Raw genomic sequence first — 24368 nt, forward strand, 5'->3', positions numbered from 1 at the left:
TCCATTTTACGTATAACGTGCAATATTTTTATTGTTTGATTTTGAAGTATTCCAGAGGTATTCAGATCAGGTAACATTTTTTTGTAATCAAGTGGATTACATTACTAATTACAAAAATTGCCAATTGCCATGTTATTTGTATTCAGTAACTAACTACATTTCAAAGTAATCTGACCCAGCCCTTGTTTAAACCGTCTTCACAGGCTGGGTGATCATCCCAGTCACATATACTGTGTACAGCTCTGCGGGCAGTGCATGGAGATATACTCCATGTTGCACTCAACTAGCCATTTACATAATGTGAAACAGTACTTTGAAGCATTTGTAGTGGAGATAAAGAGGAATTCGGATGAGGAGACATGATTAATGTGTTGTTATGGACCATCATTTGATTCTTAGGTCTGCAAAGCTCTCGAGGTCAATTGTGTACTGGACCCTGAAACAATGTGAGGGTTAGCGTCCCCCTTCTGTTAACAGCAAATTTCTTTATAATTGTTTCTGTCTAAGTGTTCAACACTGTTTATAATGTAGTGAACTCATGGGATTGTACACAGTATAGAGCTGTGTATTAGTAAGAATCTGGCGATGTGATACAGGGGTTATGATTCAATACATTGCAATATAATACTGTAAGCAAGGCGATATATTGCAATTTTTTTATGTTTAATTTTATAGAACAAAAGCGCAATATTGATCAAATCTGAGTTAAAAAGTTTTTTTAGGCAGTCATAACAGTGAGATCTGCATTTGTATTTATTACAGTCCCTGTGGCAAGCTAGTGATATGTTGTTACGTTGGAGTGGAAAGAGTTAAACGGCTGAAAATAGGTTACAACATTGCTGTCTGCCAGTCTAGGGCTTAAACACAACACAAAATGACCCACTGTCATAAATCTTTGCATGTAAACTATTTAAAATAGAAAATTGATACAGTGTTTAGTTAATCAATACAGTATCGCAAAACATACAATCACGATACTCAAGTGTATCAACATTTTCTTAGACCCCTAATGCAGTTCACAGTATGCAGCAAACATCAAGAAACATCTTGCACACAACTGATTAGAGTAAATGGAGCTGTTTTCCCTGCTGATGCTGACTGTGAAGCCTCATAATCAGCATCATTATGGAAAACATCTATTATTCACTGCATTTTGTTTAAAAAACACGCAGAAACACAAACGTGTGACTCATGTAGGTACTGCATTTGAGTCACTCAGGTATTTACCCTGTACAGTTATCTTGCCTCTCAGCATCACACCAGTGTACGACAGCACGCTTTAGTGTGCTTTCGTGTGCCCACCACTTCCTATTAGTTGTATCTATCAGCCTACTGTGGTGACACACAGTCGCACACAGTCAGATACCAACACACACACACACACAGAACTCTGCCACTCTCTCCCTCCCTCACATGTGCACATCTAAGATTTTGTTTTTCTAAACTCTGTGCTATTATGTTATTAGTTTGTACTGTCAGACTAACACAGTAGCGTGACCTCTGACCTCTTACTACAGGTTGCTTGTTAAGTTTATGTTTATGATTATTATTTTACTGTCACAGTCAGTGTTGATAATTCTGGGTACAACAATCATCAAAATGCTCAGGATTTTGATGCATCTATAGTTCCTTTTTGTATATTTATACAGTGTCTGTACCCTTAATATAAACTGTATCTTTTGTCCAATCATTTTTCATAAAAACTCAGCAGATTGAGCAGATTTTATCATCTACATTCTTCACTAGTAGGTTAGACAGAGTATATATATCACCACCTGCCCTTGCTCTCTCTCAACACCCCCTTTTTCTCTTTGTTTTTCTATACTCACCTTTCTCTTATTCTTTTATGGCAGGGGGTGAACAGCATGTTCCAGGTGTTTCTGACAGGAAACAATTCAGAGTACTTCACCATCTCCCCCACAGCGGTACAGGGGCGTGCCGACATCAGAATGAGGGTGGCCATGCCGCTGGACTACGAACACATTCGCAGCTACAGCTTCTCAGTGAGTTTTTAACTTATGAGTATTCCTACGGTGTGCATGTGGACATTTACATGAGAGGGTGAGTTCTGGGATGGTCTCCATTCCCTGAGACACACAGTATGAGAGAATCCCCACAAGGCACAGCTTTCTAGCCAATATTCCTAAACAGGTGGGATGTTTGCACATGAGCTAAACTTGCTGTAGACTGCAGCCTTCTTTTGATGACCAATGGTCAGAGTATCTGAAGACAAAGCGGCCCTGTTGTCTTCCTGTGAGACTCTCTTCGAATAAACTGTGGACCAAGAGTGATTTCTAAGCAGCAAGACTGATAGTAGCTTCATTATGTTTTTGTGCAACTTGTTTTCATTTGTCTGGACACAAGGCTCGATCGGACTGGGGCCATATCACTCTCTCAACACTGCAGACTTGTTTGATCAGTGAAATTGGTATTTCGTTACCTCAATTTACCCCTGAATGGTTTACAGAACAAGAGGGTGCCCCGCTCTGTGTATAATTTAAAATCTCTAAATCTCAAACAAGTCAATTCTTTACAACAGTAACTTCTATGGCACAAAAACTAATTATAATTATGTTTTTTTAAGCATGCTGTCTAAAAATGTGAAATATTTTCTATAAGTAAACAAATGTTAAAACAGGACAGTTTCTCTCTTACCTAAATTATAATATCCAAGGCCATATTAAAACTCGTAAATATACTCCTTGTTGTCTCTCCTCAGCTTTATGCCAATGAGTCCATGTCTGACCATGTGGGGTTTGCTCGTGTCTTCATTGAGCTAATCAATGAGAATGACAACCGGCCCATCTTCAGCAGACCGTTGTACAACATCAGCCTTCCTGAGAACACACCTCCTGGTACCTCACTGCTACGTATCCTGGTGAGTGTCTTAGAAAACCACCATACAATGTGCACTGCACTCAGTTGAGAATGTGATAAATGACTCAGTGGATTCTTGTGATTTATACCTAAAGAGAAAGTTTAACTGGAATCCAAATAGATTACAATAAACCTGGCTTGTACTAGTAACTTTTATGAGGCTTGTTTTATTGGGAATGAAATCTTGGCTTGTTAGTTTACCCCATGTGACCCAGTAAACTCCTGAGACTTTAACATATGAGCCGCGATTTATGGTGACTCAAGCCAGGCTGCTTCAGACAAAGCACAAACAAATAAATGAAAAACTCACCGATGCTGAGATCCTGTATATTTATGATACTATATGACCATGGTGGCAACTAAGGCATCTTCTGGATGTTAAAGACAATCTGTGGCTCAATGGTGGCTTGCTGTTAAACCCTGTGTGAACATAATTATGCAAATTTGTTGAAAAGCAGAATTAAATATTTATAGCTAATGTAATAATTATTACTGCTACTTAGGGTTGAATTAACCACAACATTGTCAGAAAGTCCTCAATTCAAGCTGAATTACTTATACATTCTTTGTAGGGAAGTCTGATAGTGGAATTACTTGCTTTGTATGTAATTCAAGAAAATCATATTGGCAGTGATTACCCTCAAATTGCTGCTTATAGCTCAGACATAAAGTTTCATATGCTACTCCTTAAATCATTTGCCAGCTGCAAAACAGCATTACAGTCCAGTTTAAAACTGGATTACCATTATCAGAGATTTTTAAAATGTCTTACTGTTCATATTGGATTAACATTAGACATGTCAATAAAAATGTGGGGACCACCTCCATTAAAAACTAATCCAATTAGAACAGGGCTTAAATGTTATTTTCAAAACTTATGCTGCAGTTTTCATTCCCTCCAGGTCTGTTGTTGCACCCTTTGTTTAGTTTCTCACAGTTGAAGTGTCCTTGAGGCCACCTCACCTCCTCAGAGCACCGCCGTGCAGCAGAGCTCACTCTCAGCTGCTGTCCCGCCAGCAGCCACTACTTAAACCAGATCGGAAAAAAAAACCTCCCACCATCTCCCTATAATTCTGCATTATTATTCATTACCAGTCATTCCTGTGACAGAACGCCCACAATCCACTAGATACAAGTGCAAAAAGCACAGTTTGAAAATCAATAGTGTTTATAGACTGGGTGCTCATGAAATGGAGATTGCAGGGCAGTCTAATACCCGATAAGTCTGGCTGATGTTGGCCTCGTGCTGGAGCGTGCAGCCTGCCGTGGAATCCTGATTGCTGGCTGTAGAGAGTGAATGGGCTGTAAATAGAATGAGATGTGACGGGTCTCGGTGAGGACTGCACTGGCATGGATGGCAGTACTCATATACTGCATATACACGGTTAGATGAGGGTTTCGATATTCTGACCTGCTTACACACACCAGCGGCACTCAAGCCCTCTGAGATGCCACTAGAGACAAAACACACAGAGAGATTAAACATATGTTTCCCACATGCAGCTAGCTTCTCTCTGAGGCAGAGAAAAATAGAAATAAACCCACAAATACCCATGTATGTATTTATGTATGTATGTATACATATATATATATACACATACACACAGAACAATCTCAAAGTCAGCACATGGCTAAAACTGGACAAAGTCATTGGTCATTGTAGGTCTAACATTACCAACATTAACATTATGTGTGTGTGTGTGTGTGTGTGTGTGTGTGTGTGTGTGTGTGTGTGTTCAGTAATGAATTTGAACAGACTTGTTTACTTATGTGAGTCTGTCATAATTTAGTTCATTAGTAATTTAGACAGCGTGTTACTATGGTTGTAATCCATTGAAAATAGCTGAGACTGTTTATTTATGTGCTGCGGTCTGATCAAACAAGCCGCAGCCACCTGACTTGTGTTTGTGTGAATAATGAGGTATTTATTTAGGAATGGACATTGCCTTCATGTATTGTATAAAATAAGTTATAAAGTGTAGCACAGAAAAAAGTCTAGATTTTGATCTGGATTCAACTTTATTGTCACTGCACAGAGTACAGGCACTGAGACAAGGGACTGTAGTTGAGCACCAAACCAGAAGCAGAGTAATGTACAGAGTTTTTACAGTATGAGAAGTGTGTATGAATACGCTATATATAGTGTGAACAATATGAACATAGGAAGCAGTGTAGGCCTAAGTAGAGTTATAAAATATGTAGTGCAGAGTGAAATTACAAGTATTATTTACAGTACAATATTATAAACAGAATAAACAGTTGGAGATATGATATAAACATGGTGCTTACATGATAAATCCAATATGTCCAATAGAGCGGTAAGAATAGTAACAAGATTATAGCTGCTGCGCAGCGATGGGTTGGGTATTAGGTAGTATTGACACTGGATCTTTGTGCAAAGTTTGGTTTATTTTCAAGCATGAGAAGGCAGATTTTCTAGCAGAAAAAAAGACTTGAAGATGCTGCACAGTGATCAGTCACGCTCAGGCAATTTTAAGCAGTAAGCTTGAGCACAAGAAGATGATTACATTACAATGTGGATTCTGCACCAGTTGAGGCTCAAATGCGCAAACTCTGGAACCTAAGACGGTCATCTACCGCTCTGAGCTAATTGGCAAGTAGCAACTCAACAGTGGCTTCACAAATTGAGTAAGCCATTCACTGTTGTGTAGGAAAGCAGCCATCCGTGCATGGAAAGGCAGATTTGAAACCACTGTAAAAAAATCAGTTATTAAGACAAAAATCTGAAAATACACATATTGCATCCAGACAGCATGGAGATGTTGGTAATTTGTTTGTAACAATAATTGATTTGCTCCATAAGTGAAAAACTGATGTTTAAAATTGCCATTTTTACATTGACTCCAATTGTTCACATTAGAGCAAAATTCAAATTGCTGTCAAAAATTCAGTTTTTGAGATAAAATTCTGAAATTTGCCACACATCATCTACCAAGACTCTAGAATTGTGTCCTTTTTTTCATGAACATTGAAGATTTATTTAGCAAGAATTTGCATGTATATGTTTACAGTACCGTTTACAGTCAAACATTTTGATGCACTGTAGGCTCAATTTTTGATAAATCAAAAATCTGAGAAACATAGTTTTTGTAGGACAGTCTGCAGATGCTCTGTAGCAAGTTTGGTGTCAATTGAGCAAACATTGTGGGAGGAGATAGGTTTAAGAAGTTGTACAGTTTTTGAAAAAAAAAACAGAGTGATGAACTTCAATTTTTAATAGGTTTAAATGTACAAAAGTTTCTTCAGTATTGGGGCTACAGTTTGATGAAAGTTGTGAAGTTGTAGCACGTATGGTTGATTTGTTATAAATGTTCAAAGTTTTGAACTTTAGATGCTTGCTGTAATGCCACCATCAGGACTATTGGCTTTAGTTTACAGCTGAGGATATCTGGTATGAGACTGGACCTTTGTGCAAAGTTTGGTGTTTTCACCCATGGGAAGTATGATTTCAGAAGAAGAAGAAGAAGAACCTGGCAGCTTAGCTGCCTGGACCCTAATAAGTACAAATAATACTATGTGGTTATGTACTTTGCCTACAAAATTGCCCACCTGTTTACTCACTCAACTTGTTTAGTTCAATCCAAGTCTCATTTATCCAATCTCATGGTCAGTCCATAACACATGCATTTTCCACTAAAACCTTATTATTTAAAACACTGCAGCATAAATAGCCTCGCACACAGATGAGTCGTGTGCCAGAGTAAGGGCTTGTGCCTGAACTCTGCTCAGTAATATGCAGGAGCAGAAATGTTTTAAATAGTTTTAGTGAAAATGCATGTGTTTGTTAAGTACTGAGCATACAAGTGGATAAATAAGACAGAGAAATGGATGTTTTAGTGTAGTTTTGCTGTTGTGAAATGCGGTCGCCTTTTGCTTCAGTTCATCAAGAATTTTTTCTTTTTTTGGATTCTTTGAGCACTTTGGAGGTATACCAGAAAAACAAGTTTTCTTCATGAATTCAGCATGACACGGGATGACTAATTGATACACAAATGATCATTTTGTGGACGAAGTTTTTCTTTAAGTGAAATCCATCATACTGCTGGTTCTGTGCCCCATAATTTTCAGGCAAAAGTGGAAGTGGAGAAATGTCCCTATTGTAATTGTAATAGGTTATTTCTCTTCAAATGAATCACCTGTTTTAGCTATATATTTTAAAGCACAGGGAACAAAAATGAAATGTGAAACTAGCCTGATTACATTCAGCCTTGTGCTCCAGCACTTTTCAACCCACTCCTATGAGTCAGCACCAGGTAAAATAATAACTTAACCTGTCCATCACTCCGCTGTTAAGGACAAATCATGTTGCTTGCCAACTGAAGTACAGCAGTTTGAGCTGAAATGTTAATTGTGACAAAGTGAATACATCAGGTCCCTAACAACTGGTTCTCTTATTACAGAACTTGTATTACATTAGTTCTTAACTCAAGCTTACTTCATTCTGAACTTTTTACTGCAGCTCTATGTATCCGTGCTTTAAAGTCTCTTTTGATTTGCAGACACCTTTTCATTTTCCTGATTCTCTTTGTACCTGTCTCACCCAATCTCTTCCAGCAGTTCAAACTGCCTGCCTGGGTAAGTGCAGTGAACAACTCAAGGCATTACAATATAAGCAGATTGTTAGGCTGAGACTAGCCTCTCGGTGCTCTCAGTCAGATGGCTGTGAGGTGCAACAGATGGTGGCCAAATTATGTTTTAGCACCAAAAGGGAGGACAGCTCTTTCATTCTTAATCTGTCAAGGTGGCCTGGCCAGCCCTGCTCCATATACAGTGACACGCACACACAACCAAAACAATTCATTAAAAGAACAGTTTTACATTTTGGGAAATAAGCTCAAGATTGATACAACAACTCATAACACTTTCATGTCTGTGCATTAAAATAAGCTAGAGCCAGGAGCCACTTAGCTTATGTGAGCAGAAAGAGTGGTAACAGGAGAGCTCACTCCAAAGCTCAAAAACACACCTGTATCTCTAAGCCTCACTAACATTAACACTTTAACTTCACAGTCACGACAAGATTGTGTGAAGTCACTGCGCCCGAGCAAGAAGTAGCTCATGCACGAAACTCCCTGTAAAACCATCAATTTTTTTGTTAATGAGAGAGCCTTAGGCTACACTAAGACTACAGGCAAAAGAGACCTAAATCATATGTGGTCAAAAATCAGGTAAAGGTCAGAAATTTTTGCAATGGGACCTCATTCTGAATATGGAATTCATAGAACATTTGTGCGGTAACCATTCCCTGTCGCCAGCCAATACAACCCAACTCCCATGGGTTTTCTCAGGGAGATGGGTCAGCTGAAGTGATTGTCTTGCTTCAAGGGTCTTGTAGAGAGAGGCGCTGACAGATGTAGTTAAAAGTAGCCCTTGTCATCCTGAAGTTTTGAATTGCAGTGAATGTATTCACCTCACGATCCCACCACTCCTGGCTCCGACTCCACATCCATACCCGCCCCTGCACAGAAGTAGCAGCCATTGTTCCACAAAAAGCCATAATCAAGAATTTGTTTGTCTTGCTCCTCGTCTTCGTTGTCGTTATCGTCTGCTCACAAATTCACTGGCTTCCACTGCACATTACCTTATAAATGAAACCATAATCACTGACCTCAGTGGCCACATATTGCTGCGTGTGCCGTCTTTGTTATTGTTCTTTTGCATATGTGGGTCAGTTCAGCACCATGACTAGTTCACACTAGAATTTGATATTGGCCATATAAAAAAATAATATGAACAGCCAGTGGAAAAAACAGATCTGAGCAAAAAATAAGAATTGAACCCTAAGGCTTGAAGTGTGAACATAACCTCATAGGTGCTGGAACAGTAGGAGGGCATCCTTTTACCTTTGGATAGAGCCAAGCTAGCTGTTTCTCTTTGCTTCCAATCTTAATGCTAAGCTATGCTAATTTCCCGCTGACACTATATTTAGCATACGAAGTAGGTTAGGTATTAAGGTATAGTGGTGTATTTAGAATTCCAGAAGGTATAATTTTCAGTTACATCAAAAATATGGATGCTCCTGTTTTTGTTAAAGTGACGGAGATGCTTTTTCAAGGAGATGTAGTGCACAGCACACGCCGCCAGAGGTCAGTCTTTACTGGTGTAACAGGCAGTTTAGCTGAGAAAGATGGTGACTATGAGTGGTAGGGATAACGTTAGAGGAATTGTAAAAAAGAAGATATGCCTTTGCCCCTGTTTGGGAGTATTGCATGCCACATATAATGTTATCTTGAGATGACTTCTTCCAACTACAACAGCTGCACATGATTTTATCATCTCTGTTCAGCCCACTGATGTCTTGGTGTCCGCAACATCATTCAAAGTTGCGTCGTCTAAGTAGGCTCAGTAGGCTAATTGCATACTATTAAAACAGCACTGTGAGCTAGACATGGCATACATGCATGTCATTGACTTCCATCTTCAGTAGCTCAGCTTTTACGTTTGTGTATTTTTTAAACAGATAAGGTCATACACCATACACCCCAGTAAAATGTTCGGAAGGTATGAAGGTATAAAAAAGTAGATGCCGCCCAAGCCTGCTACACAGTGGTACCATCATGGATGAGTGCAAACAAATGAGTAAATTTCCATTGTAAGACAGGCAGAGGGGATCATTAGATTAAGTTTTATCCTCTGCCATTACAGTAACCATGACCATGATAATAGTTATTTTCAAGACCTCGGAACATTTCTGTTTCCTGAGCATGAAAGTGTTTTTGCGGCTGTATAGTATATCAATAATGTTGTGAAGGTGGTTTGTATGGAAAGAGGGTGGGGTCTGTAAGATGTTTATGCTAATTGAAATTATGCATGTTAGTTCCCAGGTGTTTTTAAAAAGTGCCAAGCAGGCGACCCGATAATGTAATTGAAATGCTTTGTCTGGGTTAATATTCATAGCTCATCTGATCAGAGCTTATGTACAATGTTAGTCAATGCATTACTCGGTGCCCGCTCCTGCATCCCTGTGGACACTTATACTTAACATAGGAGCACACACACACGCACACACACACAGAGGCAGTGGCTGTTTAATATTTATGGTCTGCAGCATTACTTATCATTATAAATATTTATTGTGATTTACTCTTTTGTCTGGGTCTTTTTCCCTCTCTCGCTCTCTCTCTCTTTCGGTCTCTTCCTCACCCTGGAGACTTTGCAGCTGCTCGTATCAGTGGAATCACTCTTTCTCTCTCATCTTGGTTTTCAGAGAATTTCCCTCCTTTCATTTCTTATTTATTGTATGCCCTCTGTTATTGTTGTTTTCCCCTTTGTCTGTTTTACCATTACATTGCTAATGGTTTTCAGGTGTTGCATTGATTAACTCAGTGGTTCCCTATCTATTTCTGCTTGGATTACAGTCTAGCTCTTTCTACCCATCAGGGTCTACCTCAGAGAATATGTATATATTTGAGGAGGATGTACAGTATGCAGGTCTAATATGCATATAGAAGTACAATTTACCTGCACCTTCCCTTCTTCTTACAGTTGGTAGTGGCACCTCGAAAATGTATCAGATGCAACATTCTTCTTGGATTAGTGTCTTCTACCAGTGCCACAGTGTGTGCTTTATGGGCTCTGTGCAGATGCTGTATGTTTTAGGGCGAAGGCACAATGATAAATGCTTCCAGCAGAAGGTTATAAATTACAGAGTGGAGGATGTTTCACAACCGCCACTGTTTAGACAGGCCTTTATGAGGTAATAGTCACAACAGTAATTATAATTCATTATTGTAATGAAGGGGGTGAGGCCTGGCTCTCTCCTGCATGTGGTAGCTCACGCGGTGTCACTGTTAATAATGGGGCGCTTATCATGTGTATTCTGACATTGCGAGACAGGGTGTGAATGGGTGTGCAGGGCTGAGGTCAAACAGGCGGGAGCTGAGAGTGGTGAAAAGTCTGAACTTTCTCAGAGTTAGTTCACTATCATTTCTCTGGGGAGGTGTGATTGCAAAATTAGAACAGGGACTTTGGGGAGTGTAGTGGAGCTAAAAACTGGTCTCGATCGGTTCATTTGTTTGGTCATCTGGTAATGCTTTCATCCATTTCATTCAGGCAATAACAATAAAAAAATGAATAAAGACACTACACCACATTTTAAAAAGTAATACTTCCAGATAAACAATAGGGCTGTACCCAACTCAGAATATATACAGATATGTTTGAAACTTTAATCAGGCTCAGTGGACTTCTAGTGTAAACTGTCTGAGATCAACTTATCCTCATACAACGAATCGCATGCTAACTAACAAATGATAGTACATACTTAACATGAAGTTATATACTTAACATAAAATTACATAGGTTAGGTTTAGGCAAGTAAAGTGACGTAGGTAGGGTTTAGGTTAAAGAAACATGGTGACAACGCATCTTAACATAACTCAAAGTTCACTTGGTTTTACGTGGTCCTGAAAACCATTCTTCTGGGTGAGTCCTGTGTTGACCCATCCACCACCCTGACCTGCCTCCATAAGCGGACTTTTGGTCATTATCCTACTTCCTTTTTACTAATGTCAGCACAATGGTCACATGATCGCAGCCTTTCCAATTGCGTGGGTTATACAAGAATAACTGGCTCATAATTAGGGTTATATACAAATTGCAGTGCATAACTTTTTGGAGGTATACATACAAATAGTGTATGAGAACAGCCTGCTGTGACTGAGTCGTTTCTTGACCTCCGCCCTGCTGACCACAGATACCATGTACCTCCACACATGCTTCCTTTGTCCTCTCCCTTGTATGCAGTGTGTCTCTGTAGTATACTCTTCACTCCTTGTCATTCTCTACATCCTCCCTGTGCTTGTGCTAATCTCATTCCTTCATCATTGAGGATGGAGATGGAGAAAGAGAGGGGGAGGACCAAGGCCTGTCGGCAAAGTGAAGCTGCCAGCCACAGAGAGCTCTGCATTAAGCCTTTTCACTGGCAGCTCAAACTCTATCTCCGGCTTATACCCACAATACGGCCCTCTCCCTCCATCTCTCTCCTCCTCTCTCCTTCTTAGTCTAGAGTTAACAGCTGTTTTTTCCAGTGGTTCACATGTGGTTGCAATCATTACATAGTGGCTGTGTACGCATGCAAACAGGAGAATTTATCTTTCAAGCTGCCACAGTATGCTGTGAAGACATCCATTCCACTTTATTGGACTCTACTCTTACAAGTATACATTGTAAAAAAAAAAAAAAAAAAAAAAAAGCTAACGTTGTATCCCCCCCCCCCCCCCCCCCCCCCTCTCTCTCTCTCTCTTTCTCTCTATCTCACTGTTATCTGGGTGGTCAGGAGATAATAGAAACAGGCTGTTCAATCCTGTCAGCAGGCAGCAGTCGCTGTGAGCACCCCCACCTGCTCGTTAATGGTTTAGAGAAATAAAGCAGTCGTAAACGTACGCTCACCATCGCCATTACCCTAAAGTGTCCGCAGTAAAAACACACACAGCTCCCATCAACCCCCACAGGTGCACTAGGTCACAGCTGGGGGACTGGCGAGAGATGTGGTCGGTCCTCGTTTGATCCAAGTAGGTGAGGGATGTTGCATCTCGTCTCGGCTAAAGAGGTTTAAGGTTTGCGCCGTTTCTCACAGCTTCAGCTGTACCTTCATGTGTGCAATATGAAAAATGAAGGAATATATGAGGAATATATGAATACACTCATTAGTTTAGTGAAGTGAGTAGCTGTTGAGGACTTGTGATCATTAATTAGACACATCTCCAAATATCTCAGTGTGGTGTCACAGTTCTTGTGCTTTTTCCAGGCTGCTGCTCTGCTCTGGATCTCGCTCTGTAGTATTTATCGAGATGCCAGCTCTGCACAGTCCTATGATAGTGTGTGTACATAGAAACAATAGAGTGCTCCAGTTCCCTTGTTAAAAAGCCTATGGCAGAGCTCTTCAGTGTTTTTAGGCCAAAGACCCCTTGGTTCAAAGAGAAACGGAGAAGGGACCCCCTACTAAATATATTAAAATTGAGTAAATAAATGGAAGATTTTCAGGTCTTCTCATGTGCTAAGTCAGCAGCAGTTGTAGCATGGCTAGGCACATTAGCTTCAACCTCTGCACCTTGGTGGTTTCTGAGTTGGACAGTATAGCCCCTTTTCCACTAACATTTCCAGGAACTTTTACTACCAGGAATTTATTTACCAGGGTAAAAGATTTCCTGGTAATCTGTGTGGTTTGCGTTTCCACCGCATCTCAAAGTTCCAGAAAATTTATTCAAATTAGCCTGATGATGTAGATGATTCGGTGTGCTCCCTGGTTTTAGCTCCACCAGCTTATTGGCTGGTAACATGCTTGTGTAGAGAGTTGGGGCTGTTTGTCTCAGCCAGCAGCTAAGACAAGTTTAAAAGTATTTTAAGATAAGGGTCAGACTAAGTTAGTCTACATACAGACAGCTGTCATTTGAGCTTATTAGTAACAATTCACTATCAGCTGAGCTAGCGTGCTGTCCTTGTGTAAGACATAACACTAGTGACGGTGGATGAGAGACTGTGGACGGAGCATATTGAATATGGCTGTCTACATGTTTACATGTTCATGCTTGCTGAACACATGTATTGATAAAGTATTGGCTCCTTACTCGCTAAGGTTTAGTATCACTTACAGTTACGAGTGTAGCTGCCATCAACTCGAGTCATTTTCGAGTTATCTTCACTTTGTTTCCATCGGAGCCACTTGGCTGTTCACCGGTTTATGTGTTGCATTGGCGTGTGGGTGTGTGGATGTGTGTGTATATGAAGGAGTTCAGCGCCGACACAAAAGAACCGATACCGTCAGCGCATATCAATCCTACTGTCTTTGATACTGTAGTCCCCCTAATTTAGTACTGGGTTTCGGTACCCACCCTTAATCAAAACACAAACGAAGAGAAGCTTGTAAAAATGAAGTAAAGTTTGCAGCCACACTAACACAGAAGTGCGGTGCAAGTGTGTGTTCCACCAATCAGCATTCTTCAGCAAACAGCCCCACCCCTCAAGAATTCCGGGTAATCTGAAAAGTCCTACCCCCCTTCTGGGTACTTTTTTCAGGGAAAGTTTGGGGATGAGGGAAAGTTTTTACCTGGGTAATTTCAGTGGATACACGCCTAGGTTTTTCAAAATCCCAGGTAAATGAAAAAAGTTCCTGCGGTGGAAAAGGGGCTTATGGTCAGAGTCTCTTGCTCAAAAATGTATAAAACAATCCATTGTGGCTCACAAGAATGTCTGTACAACTGGAGTAATAATAGTCTTCACTGGCCAGTTGGTTTCAATAGTACATAACTGTTAGCTAACTAGTTCACCTTGCTGTTATGGATAAGTGCTGCATAGTGTTTTACTATCAGCTAGCTCACATGACTGCACACAGATTCATGGGTAAGAGTTAGCCTATCATTGATGCTGTGTACTGTAAATGCAATGTTTTCTTATGAGCCACTTTATCTTTGCTAATAATAAATTGACTGGATGAATTGGATTGGACAACAAACAACAACTTGGCAGCCTCCTCGCAGTAACTCTGAGGACCCCTTAGGGGCCGCTGACCCCCTGTTAAAGACCTAGGGCCTATGGGATATTTCCATTGGATTTTGGATTATTGCAGAAAACAGAGATAAACACACAAAGGACTCCCATGCCTTAATATGCGCAGCCGCCCTGGCTACTACAACAAAGAACAGACACGCTTTGATTACAACACACACAGAGCAGAGGGAATGTGACTTCATTTTCTGTTCAGGGCACCATTACTCCACTTTATCTTTACATAGCAAATATTGAAAGGGATAGCTCCATATTTTCCTTCAAGTCGGTCTTAAAACAGGGCATAGACGCCCACATGTACACTGAAACATGTTTTTGTTTGCTTATTCTGGTGCATACTGGCAATAAAGAGTTCTCTGATTCCAATAAAGAAGACCACAGTCCTTATTTTGTGTCAAAATACAATCTGAGGTTTCAGCAGTTTGACTTAGACAAACCAACTGGATATCTTCCAAAGTTAGTGCTTCAGTACAAAATTTAAAAGGCTAAAATGAGAAGATACCTACTTAATTTGATTAAAACAGACTGCTGAAGCCTCTATTAACCTGTTCGCTTTAGTTAAAGTTTCAAAGGCGTTTTTACACAGAACAGCACTGGGTTTGGTTCACCATCTCTTACATTGAAATGATTAGGAAAGGATCAGGAGCATCAATTACAGTGACCAATAATTGTAGTAATGTACATACAGGCATGTGACTATTGTCTTAAGACAGATTTGAAAAATGTGACCCTATCTTTTAATCTACGGCAAAGCTCTTTTCATTGCATTTGCATATTTTTTTACTGATGATTATTGAGCAGACATGATTTGAAGAAAATGATTTACTCGAGTGCTGTAAACTGAGATGTGCAGTCTGATAGGACGTGCATATCTCACTCTGCATTTGCATTTGATTCCCATGGTGCCTGTGAGTGCAGTGGGAGCCACAAACTTCCACACTGCTGATCTACAGGCACCTAATTTTGCTGAGATGATGTAGTGCTTCAACATGAAGTAATGCAGTATGAAATGTGTTATATGATCAAGATTCTGTTTTGTGTGTCACTCACACACACACACACACACACACACACACACACACAGTACAGTATGCAAAGTGTTAAGATGAAGGGGGCTTATTTAAAAGTATCTGTTTTCTGTATCTCACTTGTATCACATTTGTGAAGATTGATCCATGATCTTGTCATGGATAGAGAAAATGTGAATATGTGAGATAGAGAACCTTTCAAGGAGCTCACGTGAGTGGAACTAACCACAGCTGAGGAACCAAAGCTGAGGAAGATAACCTGACAACCGTGTCTTCATCATTGTCTCCCCCACAATGATTGTCAGAAACTGGACATCTTCACTGCGCTGGTGGTGGTGGTGTGTGTGTGCATGTGTGGATGTATGTTTGTTATCTATTCTTTGCGATTGTATTCAGGTGTGCAACACTGAGACAGAGGAGGTTGTCTGTGTTTGGACTGGGGGTCATCTCTATTTTGACAGCTGGCTTTGACAGCCCGTAATTGGTTTCCTTTTCCATGCCTCTCAAAGCTTCTGCAGAAAAAGCAATTTTAGGAGCCAATCAATTCAAATTCCAGCTCACTCACGATAGAGAAGCCTGTGCAGCTTTAACCTCCCTCGCTGTCCATGAGATAGCTGGGCTGATAATCTGCTCCCTTGCCCCTTCCAACCCAGCACCGATTTATACACATACACACAAACACAGGCACACACTACCCCTGTCTTTCTGTCGCCCATGAGGGGAAGCTCTCATTTCTGCCTTTTCTTGAAAGCAATTGAGTGTGATAATAAGAGTTTATACTGTAAATGGGTGGGGTGCATATTTACCCCAAGACTGAATGAACCTGGAAACACTGTGCCTCTCTGTCCACGTGTATCCATTTCACATACACACAAACATATGCACCCACATACACACTATACTTTGCACCCAGAAACACTCCCATCATTGCACACATTCTGTCACACTTGCATAAACAGGCATGCAGACACACAAATGAGTGCACTAGTACACAGGTACACCCAAATTCATACCTACACACACCCACACATACACACACTCACACAGTGTTTGCCTGCTGGCTTTGCCTCTCTGAAGGGAAGAAACACATCATTTAACCAAACTGGTCAACTGAGAACTAATTTCTCTTTTGTAGTTACTGCCTGAGGACCCTAGGGTTTGCAGAGTTTATATTGGCAATCAGCAGCGCACTGACTCTCTGTGCAGAAACTCCTTAACAACTTAGTTTGGATTTTGATCAGAACACTGACTCTGATACCTCAGTGCCCTGCTCCTTAGTAAGGGGGAGATTTTTATCACCGCAGTCTGGGCCCAGAATTTATCAGCATATACTGCCATTGTATCTTCACAGTGAGAGAACAGGTACTCAACCAGCAGGGTTTTATATGATCTTAAGGCTCAAACACACTATACTGAGATAAAAAAATAAATCTAGTGGTGACAAAGGCTGACTGTTGCGTTTCTTCACATCACCTGTGTCTCAGCCAAACAGTTGCATCAGGTGGCAGTAGTCTGTACTCATCGTTAAAAAAGGGAAGACCGGTAAGACAGTTTCAATACGTTAGTTAGCCACTTAGTTCATTTACAACCTGATTCAATGTTAACACATACAGGATATTTACAGTATGCTAGCGAACAATAACACAGACAATTGGGGATTGTTTCTGCTAAAGAGCTTAATAGCTAAAGAACCAATTTAACTCACGCTCTCTTGACTGTCGTTGTTTGTTTGCTTTCCTCACTTCTATTTCCCTTCTCATCCGCTGAGCTGAACTGCCGAGCAGAGTGATTTCATTCACCTACAGGTTCCGCTGTCTCCAACGCTGATTCAACCTGCTGAATCAGCCGAAAAAAACCAACAACGGCCAAAAAGTGCCAAACGTGCAGGACACACTGCCAAAACTAGGGTAACAGACATGTATTGGTGGCATGACATTAACCAGCAGCCCACCATCAGCTTGGTGTGTCAGGGCCCTTAGTTGACGGCAAACATTACCACAACGTGCGTCCTCCATACTACTTTCAGCTTTTGTTTTTTTTTCACATGTTTTAGGAGGGTCCCTGAAAAGAGGTGTGTTATGATCCATTAGCATTATGTATTTGGCATGAAAAGTATTTATCCCAGTGAACCATTGCAGTACTTTTAAATGCTTGTTGCAGTTGTAAGTGAGGTTATTAGGCACATTAGTTAGGCACATTGCCCAGCTTTATTTCCATGTCATTTTTTCCCTCATTAAATTGTACATTCATACTCTCCCCGCGCACCCCACCTCGCCAACTTTTCCATCACCTCCAATTCCCCAACCAAAAAAAAGACCTTAAGCTACCATGGCGATGAGGAGCAAATGCATAATACCCCAGTGTCAAGGATTCAGGCCCATGGTGTTAAGTCACTGCAAATCCCTGCACAAAACAATCTCCGCCATCCATCTGCTGCGGGCCTTCTGTGTCTAAAGTTGAAAGTCTTTGGCAAGCAGTCGGCAAAGTGACCGGCCGTACTGTCATGGTGATTGTTTGGTGGGAGATAGGGAGCGAGTTGTTGAATGATGGGGGGGTGTCTATCGTCTCTCTCTTTTTATTTCTCCCCCTCCGCCTGTCTCTCTCTCTCTTCCTCTCTGTCTGTCGTCATGGCTTGAGGGGCTCGGCCGCAGAAGCAGAAGCAGTATTAGCACCCAGGCTGAGCCTGGCTCCTGTCACCGCCTCGATAGCTGTCACGCTAACACCCCCACCGCTATCATTGGAGCACTTATGGGCCTGTCACTCACCTGGGAGAGAGGGAGCAAAGGAGGGAGGGAGGCATCGAGGGGGAAGAGTGTGCTAAGGGAGATATGTAGAGGAGAGGGGAGATGGAGGCGGAGCTCGGGATGCAGGGAGGAAAGAGAGGTAAAGACAGAAAGAAAAAGATAAAGGAGGAGGGGGAGGGAGGGATGGGCTGGAATGCAAAAAGAGAGGGGGAGAAGCAGTTGAGTGGCATTAAACGATGAGGTCATCGAGACATGACAGATGAAAACTCAAAAGGTTAATATAAGAACCTGACTGGAGTCCTAAACACCTCACATGTATTTAGCGTCCCACTTTCTACTCGTTCAGCAAGATGCGCTTCGATGTGCTTGACAACAAAGGGAGGGCCATTCGAACATTAAAAAGAACCATCGAGTCGCCATCCAGGACGATGTAGTGGACGCTCCCTGTGAAATTACGGGCTTGAGATAAACAGCATGGTGTAATTTTTAGAAGGAGAAAAAAACGCATTGATAGCTGCAGCCGTTGTTCCATCTGTGAGAGGCATCAGAGATGGGCACTTACACACACACAGGCGCACACACACACATAACCATAAATGCATCCAATTTAAAATGCACAGATATTTACTAACACATTCAAATGTGCACACATGCATCTATATTCACATTACCCAACACACATTTTGGCTGGTGTATATACTCTCAGAGTATCAGATACATATCATTCAACCTATATCATATCACACACACACACACACACACACACACACTCTATCAAATTTATGTCTAAGTCACAGCCACATGCAAAAATTCCTACACACACACACACACACACACACACACACACACACACACACACACAGTCGTACATAATAAGGTCGGTATCAGGGCATCACTGAATCACAGTGACCAGCATCGTGGTTGACAGAGCAGGCTGCAGACACGTTCAAGTTTGGCCCTTCAACTGACTGCAGAGCCACTGAAGTGAAACTCTATTACAACAGCCTCTCCAGCCACGATCCATCAGCGCCGACACAACACCCCGTGTGTACGCGTCAGTGCATGTGCGCACATGTGCATGCATGTGTTTACAAAGACAGATTGGCATTTCATAAAGTACAAGATTCCTGAAAGTGTTGCTCTTTATGTTGCATTCATTTGACACCATTTATATTTGCATAACATATGACAGTAGTTGTTGCTGCTTTTTCAGGAAGTGGTGGGTCATGTGGATGAGAAAAAAATGTATCAGTTCTCCCATCAGATTAAATCCAATCAACACCTCTGCGTGAATCATGGCTTGAATGTTTTATCATAGAGTCATGCATTCATAGACAGCTGTTAGAGTGAGACATTTAGGAAACTGTGCAGAAGTCAGCACTGACAGATGATTTCATACAGTTTGGCTGTATCATGTTATTAAAGACACCATGGTTAACCTCACACAAGCACGCAGACACACACAAACATGGGCAGAAATGGCTGCTGAGGAATGATCTAACAAGTTACATTAACATGAGATGAAAAAAACATTATCTATTACTCTGCTTTAATGAACATGTCACAGTCTGCTTGTAACAAAATCACAATTTAATTTCACTGATCGTGAACCACGTCACAGCACTTTGTACCTGGCACACTGTGCCTGTGGTAACTAATAATACACCATGAACTTCTCTCTCTCTGTTTTCACAGTAGCATTTGAAGACCACACATGATTTACCTTTAACATAAAACCTGATTATTTGATTGTTCTGGCCACATGAAAAAAACATTTGCAAATCAATCCTGAAAAAGCATGGACAATTTAACAGGTAGGCCTGTGTGTGAAACAAAACCCAAAGTAGATAAGGATCAAAAAAACGAAATCATGATGTGAAATAAAATGGGTAGACAACAGAAGTGGAAAGTACTGTGAAACTTTACAAGTAAACAGGATTATAGAATTAAACTCTTTTTTTCTCCTTGTCTTTTCTGTCCAGGCTACAGACGGAGATGCAGGCACATTTGGGATTGTGCGTTACTACTTCAGTGATGAGCCAGACCAGTAAGATACAGCTACATGCACACATACTCAAAAAGTCCACACAAACAATCACATTTATTTTTCATTTATTTGGCCACTTGTGAACGATTGTACTGCGCTGTTTCTGCCTCACAGCCTCGCCAGAGACAGCTGAGCTACAATGATGTCTGGCGCTTTTCTTTACGCCTGCTCTCTTCAGGCCACAAATTTATAGAATCACACACAGAGAAAAACAGTCACATAATCCATTCATTCATTATCTTCAGTATCAAAAGAACACAATCAATGAGGCATCCTGCTATTTTTGTTTCTCACTGAGCATCATTTTCATGTATTTTTGTTCTGTTTATTTTCTCATTTGTTTAGCAAGGTTATTTTCTATGCCAGTGTATTGCTACAAAATGAGAAACATCTAGAATAAGAACATTTTCTTGTAACAAGATCTCTTTCTTGTTCTAATAATATACTTTCATGTTACATTTTATTATTATCACACCATGAAAAACCTCCTGTGTTTAAAACAAGGAGTTTTTTGCTAGAGCAAATCAACAAGTGCAACAGTTTTTATCTCTAGTTAACAAGGATGACACAATTCTCAACAGTCGTCATGTGATGTACTATAATGTGCCTTTTACTAAAGCTCTAAGAAACCATTAACTATTTAGTACATCTCATTACCAGATAAAAGAAAGTACCCAAACTCAGCAGCAGAACAAATTCCTCCCACACACACACTTTTTTATCTGAACATCTGTACAATGCCTACAATTTCTTTGATCTCATTTTTTTTCTTTTAATAACATGAAACTTATGTTATAATGCACAAACATCAACTTATGTGGTTGAGGATAGAAAATAAATCAAACAACAACAATAAATTAAACAGGTTAATAAAGTATGATGGCATGACATAACAATAAAGCATCTTATCATAATAATTCTGCTCAAACATTTGGGGGTGACCTGGCTCTGATTTCCTCTCGTATGTCTCTGGCAGGTTTTCATTGGATGATGAGACAGGCTGGGTCATTCTGCGGGCCAGTCTGGATTACGAGTTGATGCGGCGCTTCACGCTGACGGTGCTGGCAAGGGACGGCGGCGGGGAGGAGACAACAGGGAGGATTCGCGTCAATGTGTTGGATGTCAACGACAATGCGCCCCTCTTCCAGAAGGAGGCGTATGTGGGCTCGCTGAGAGAGAATGAACAGGCCGTCCAGCCGGTGGCACGAGTCAGGGTGAGACTCTTTAAAATATGCACATATGATGGGGTTTTACAAGACAGTAAAACCGACCCATTCATAGCTGCTATAAAATGCCCTGTGAACATACACCTGTGTCTGTGACCTGTGCTTTGAAATATTAATATGCTAAACAGCCACTCACAATAGTAGTTTGGTGTTGCTTAGCAACAGTTGTTTGGCTGCGACAAATGAAGTACATATTTTGTAGGAATGGGCGCGATTAGTCAATTAAACCTCACAACCCTCACAAGTTGGGCCAAATATACTAGCTGGTTAAACTTTATGAGAAATATTAGTATTTTGTGTGATTGCATTCACCCCAAATGTTGTAATAATCAGGCACATTTCCTAAAGATATATTTTGCTGATTAATATTATTTTTAATAGATGTCATTCCTTAACTTTTACTTAGTGAGTTGTTGTCATGCTTTGCAGGATAATGTGCAATGTGTCACACATTTCAGTGGTATTTAAAATACCATTTGGGTATTGTAAAATATGATTAACGATTTCATATGGCTCTTATACACGGTGACGTAGAGAAAACTTGGCCAGTCTTCATTATGATAAATTGGAGCTTCAGTTGAGCTTTCTTGAATATATGTTTAATACAACATAAATCTGACATCAGAGAAGATGCAACGTGTATGCATGGACTCAACCATATTAGAATTTTAAAGTGAAGGAACAATGAATCAGCCTTATATAGTGTATTTCACAGGTCATACAGAAGCAGGTGTAATCAGAGTATCTTCAAGGACTCAAAACAATTGCCAAATCTTGGTCTAACCTGTTTAACATTGGAGTGTGAACATCTTATTACAGTCTCTTAACCTTCGCCAGACAGTGAAGGACTCTTACGCCTTTGAAAATACCAAACCATGACCTTAGATATATCAAAAATTTATATAATTACTATTATTATACATGACATTCATATACTTTCATATTTAACCAATTTTCATGACACACAATATTTTTTGGAGAGTGTTTAACCTTATTTGTGCTCAGTTTTGACTGTTTCTGAGTGTTTTCTTAGTTTTAGACTAGTCAACTAATCTAAGTTTCAACTCTAGTTTGGGAACATCCACATCAACATCTGTCATTAGGAACATTCCTAATATTTAAACCAAAAAAAATTACTATTGATTTTAAGATTTAAGTTTTTCTGTAATGCTTTTGGAAAGTGTGAAATTACAGTGGATTGGGGTGTGGTTCATTTGTAAGATATACTCATGCACATATAAGTAGGTATAGCAAACTGTGCACTCATACAAAGATACCTGCAATAATACAGTGTGTGCACATACACATGTAAAGTACATTCACATAAAAGCTACAACTGCAACAAAGAATCTCTTCCCACACTACCACCAGTCATCAGACTCACAAGCCTTTTGTTTTGCGGCCCTCCTCTCTCTTCCTTGTTTCCTCTGTGTTACTATAATCATGCTGCTATGTGTTTGTGTGCACTGTATCCAAGAGGAACAGGTCAGCCTGGTGTGTTGGCCATCAGTCACTGCCACACAAAAGGCAGAGGTACACAGGCACAATGGTAACTAATGGCTCAGCGTTTCCTTTGATTGCGCCCCGGAGAGAAAGACTATTACGTCCCTTGTGGCAGTGGGTACAGCAGTGGCGTGCCCTGCCACAGTGCACTTTGGCGGCTTGCCTTAACGTTGTGGGAGTCGAGCTGATGACTGGGCTCAACGCTTGGCTCGCTGTGTTTGATTAGTCTGAGCTAACCTTAAACGCTGCTGATATTAATACGCCGCCCGAGAGGAACAGGAAAGCCAGTCGTACAATTCTGTGTGTCAGCGATTTGCCCTGAAACCTACTACGCACATACACACAAAACACATACACGTATTTTCCGGAAAACAGGGAGAGTAGGAGGCAAGAGGAAAAAGACTGAAATAGATAGGGAAGGATGTGATGAGAGACGAAGCAAAGAGAGGCTGTTTGCCTCATTCTTTTTCCAAACAAAGCCTCCATCTATAGTGCTTATGCTCTCTAACAGCTAAATCTTTATTTTTTCATTTTCTCTACACTTTTTATTCTTTACTTCCTTTGCGACTCGTCTATTTGATTTGCTGTCCCCAACTCCTCATACCTTTAAGTGGTAAATGACGGTCAAATATGAAGCTATCTGTTGAAATTTGATATAGAAAGACAGTCTGGAAGAGAAAAGCCACAGTTAGGAAGTTGTGGAGGAAGAAAGGTATTGCTTACTCAACACTTTGGCATTAAATCAAAGGGTAGAGATATGCGTGTTATGTGGAGATATAAGTAAGTGTTTTTGACAACCTGTCCAGTGTTTAATGATGCTAGTGAGGCCCGGTAGACTCTCCTCACAGCCAGAGGACTCATGTTTAAGTTCCTGCCAACTTGAGAATAATGAGGGGGTGTCAGCATTGTTGTTGATGTTGTTGTGGATTAGCCCTGCAAAGTATAGTTTCATCTGTCCTCTGCCTGCTTGGCTTGTCTTGGCTCGGTTGGTGTTCATCCAGTATTGACGCCTGCACCACTAATAGCCAGAATCAGCTTTAATCTGTCCAACAGCATGCTGTCACTGACTGACAGTTTCCTGGCGACACACCCATGCTGTGCAAACATATACATATCAGTGTTAGCACTGTCTACTCCAGCATCTGTCCTGTTACACTGTCTGTCTTCATGTCTCACTCAAAACTTCTCTCCGCCCACCCACAGGCTACAGATGAGGATTCTCCTCCCAACAACTTCCTGACATACACCATCATTTCAGCCTCGGCCTTTCGCAGTTACTTCAGCATCATCATGGTGGAGGGCTACGCAGGTACGCTTACCTTTAGGAGCATGAAGCCACAATCTGGGCGGGGATCTTGTGGATGTTTAGACTAGTTTGACCAATGGCTTTGCTAAACTGTGATGCTGCTGCAGGTTC

General features: G+C 40.8%; 1 protein-coding gene across 2 annotated transcripts in view; it reads left to right on the forward strand.

Moving 5' to 3' along the window:
• Window positions 1-24368, forward strand: part of cdh23 (cadherin-related 23) — a 210503-nt gene that overhangs the window by 122538 nt on the left and 63597 nt on the right. For both annotated transcript variants that reach the window (XM_078160989.1, XM_078160990.1), the window contains exons 12-16: window positions 1854-2003; window positions 2720-2878; window positions 20158-20222; window positions 21199-21436; window positions 24155-24260. In XM_078160989.1, the coding sequence (XP_078017115.1) occupies window positions 1854-2003; window positions 2720-2878; window positions 20158-20222; window positions 21199-21436; window positions 24155-24260 (718 nt within the window). The remainder of the gene's footprint in view (window positions 1-1853; window positions 2004-2719; window positions 2879-20157; window positions 20223-21198; window positions 21437-24154; window positions 24261-24368) is intronic.

Source organism: Epinephelus lanceolatus, chromosome 17, assembly GCF_041903045.1.
Source record: "Epinephelus lanceolatus isolate andai-2023 chromosome 17, ASM4190304v1, whole genome shotgun sequence".
Classification (NCBI taxonomy): Eukaryota; Metazoa; Chordata; class Actinopteri; order Perciformes; family Serranidae; genus Epinephelus; species Epinephelus lanceolatus.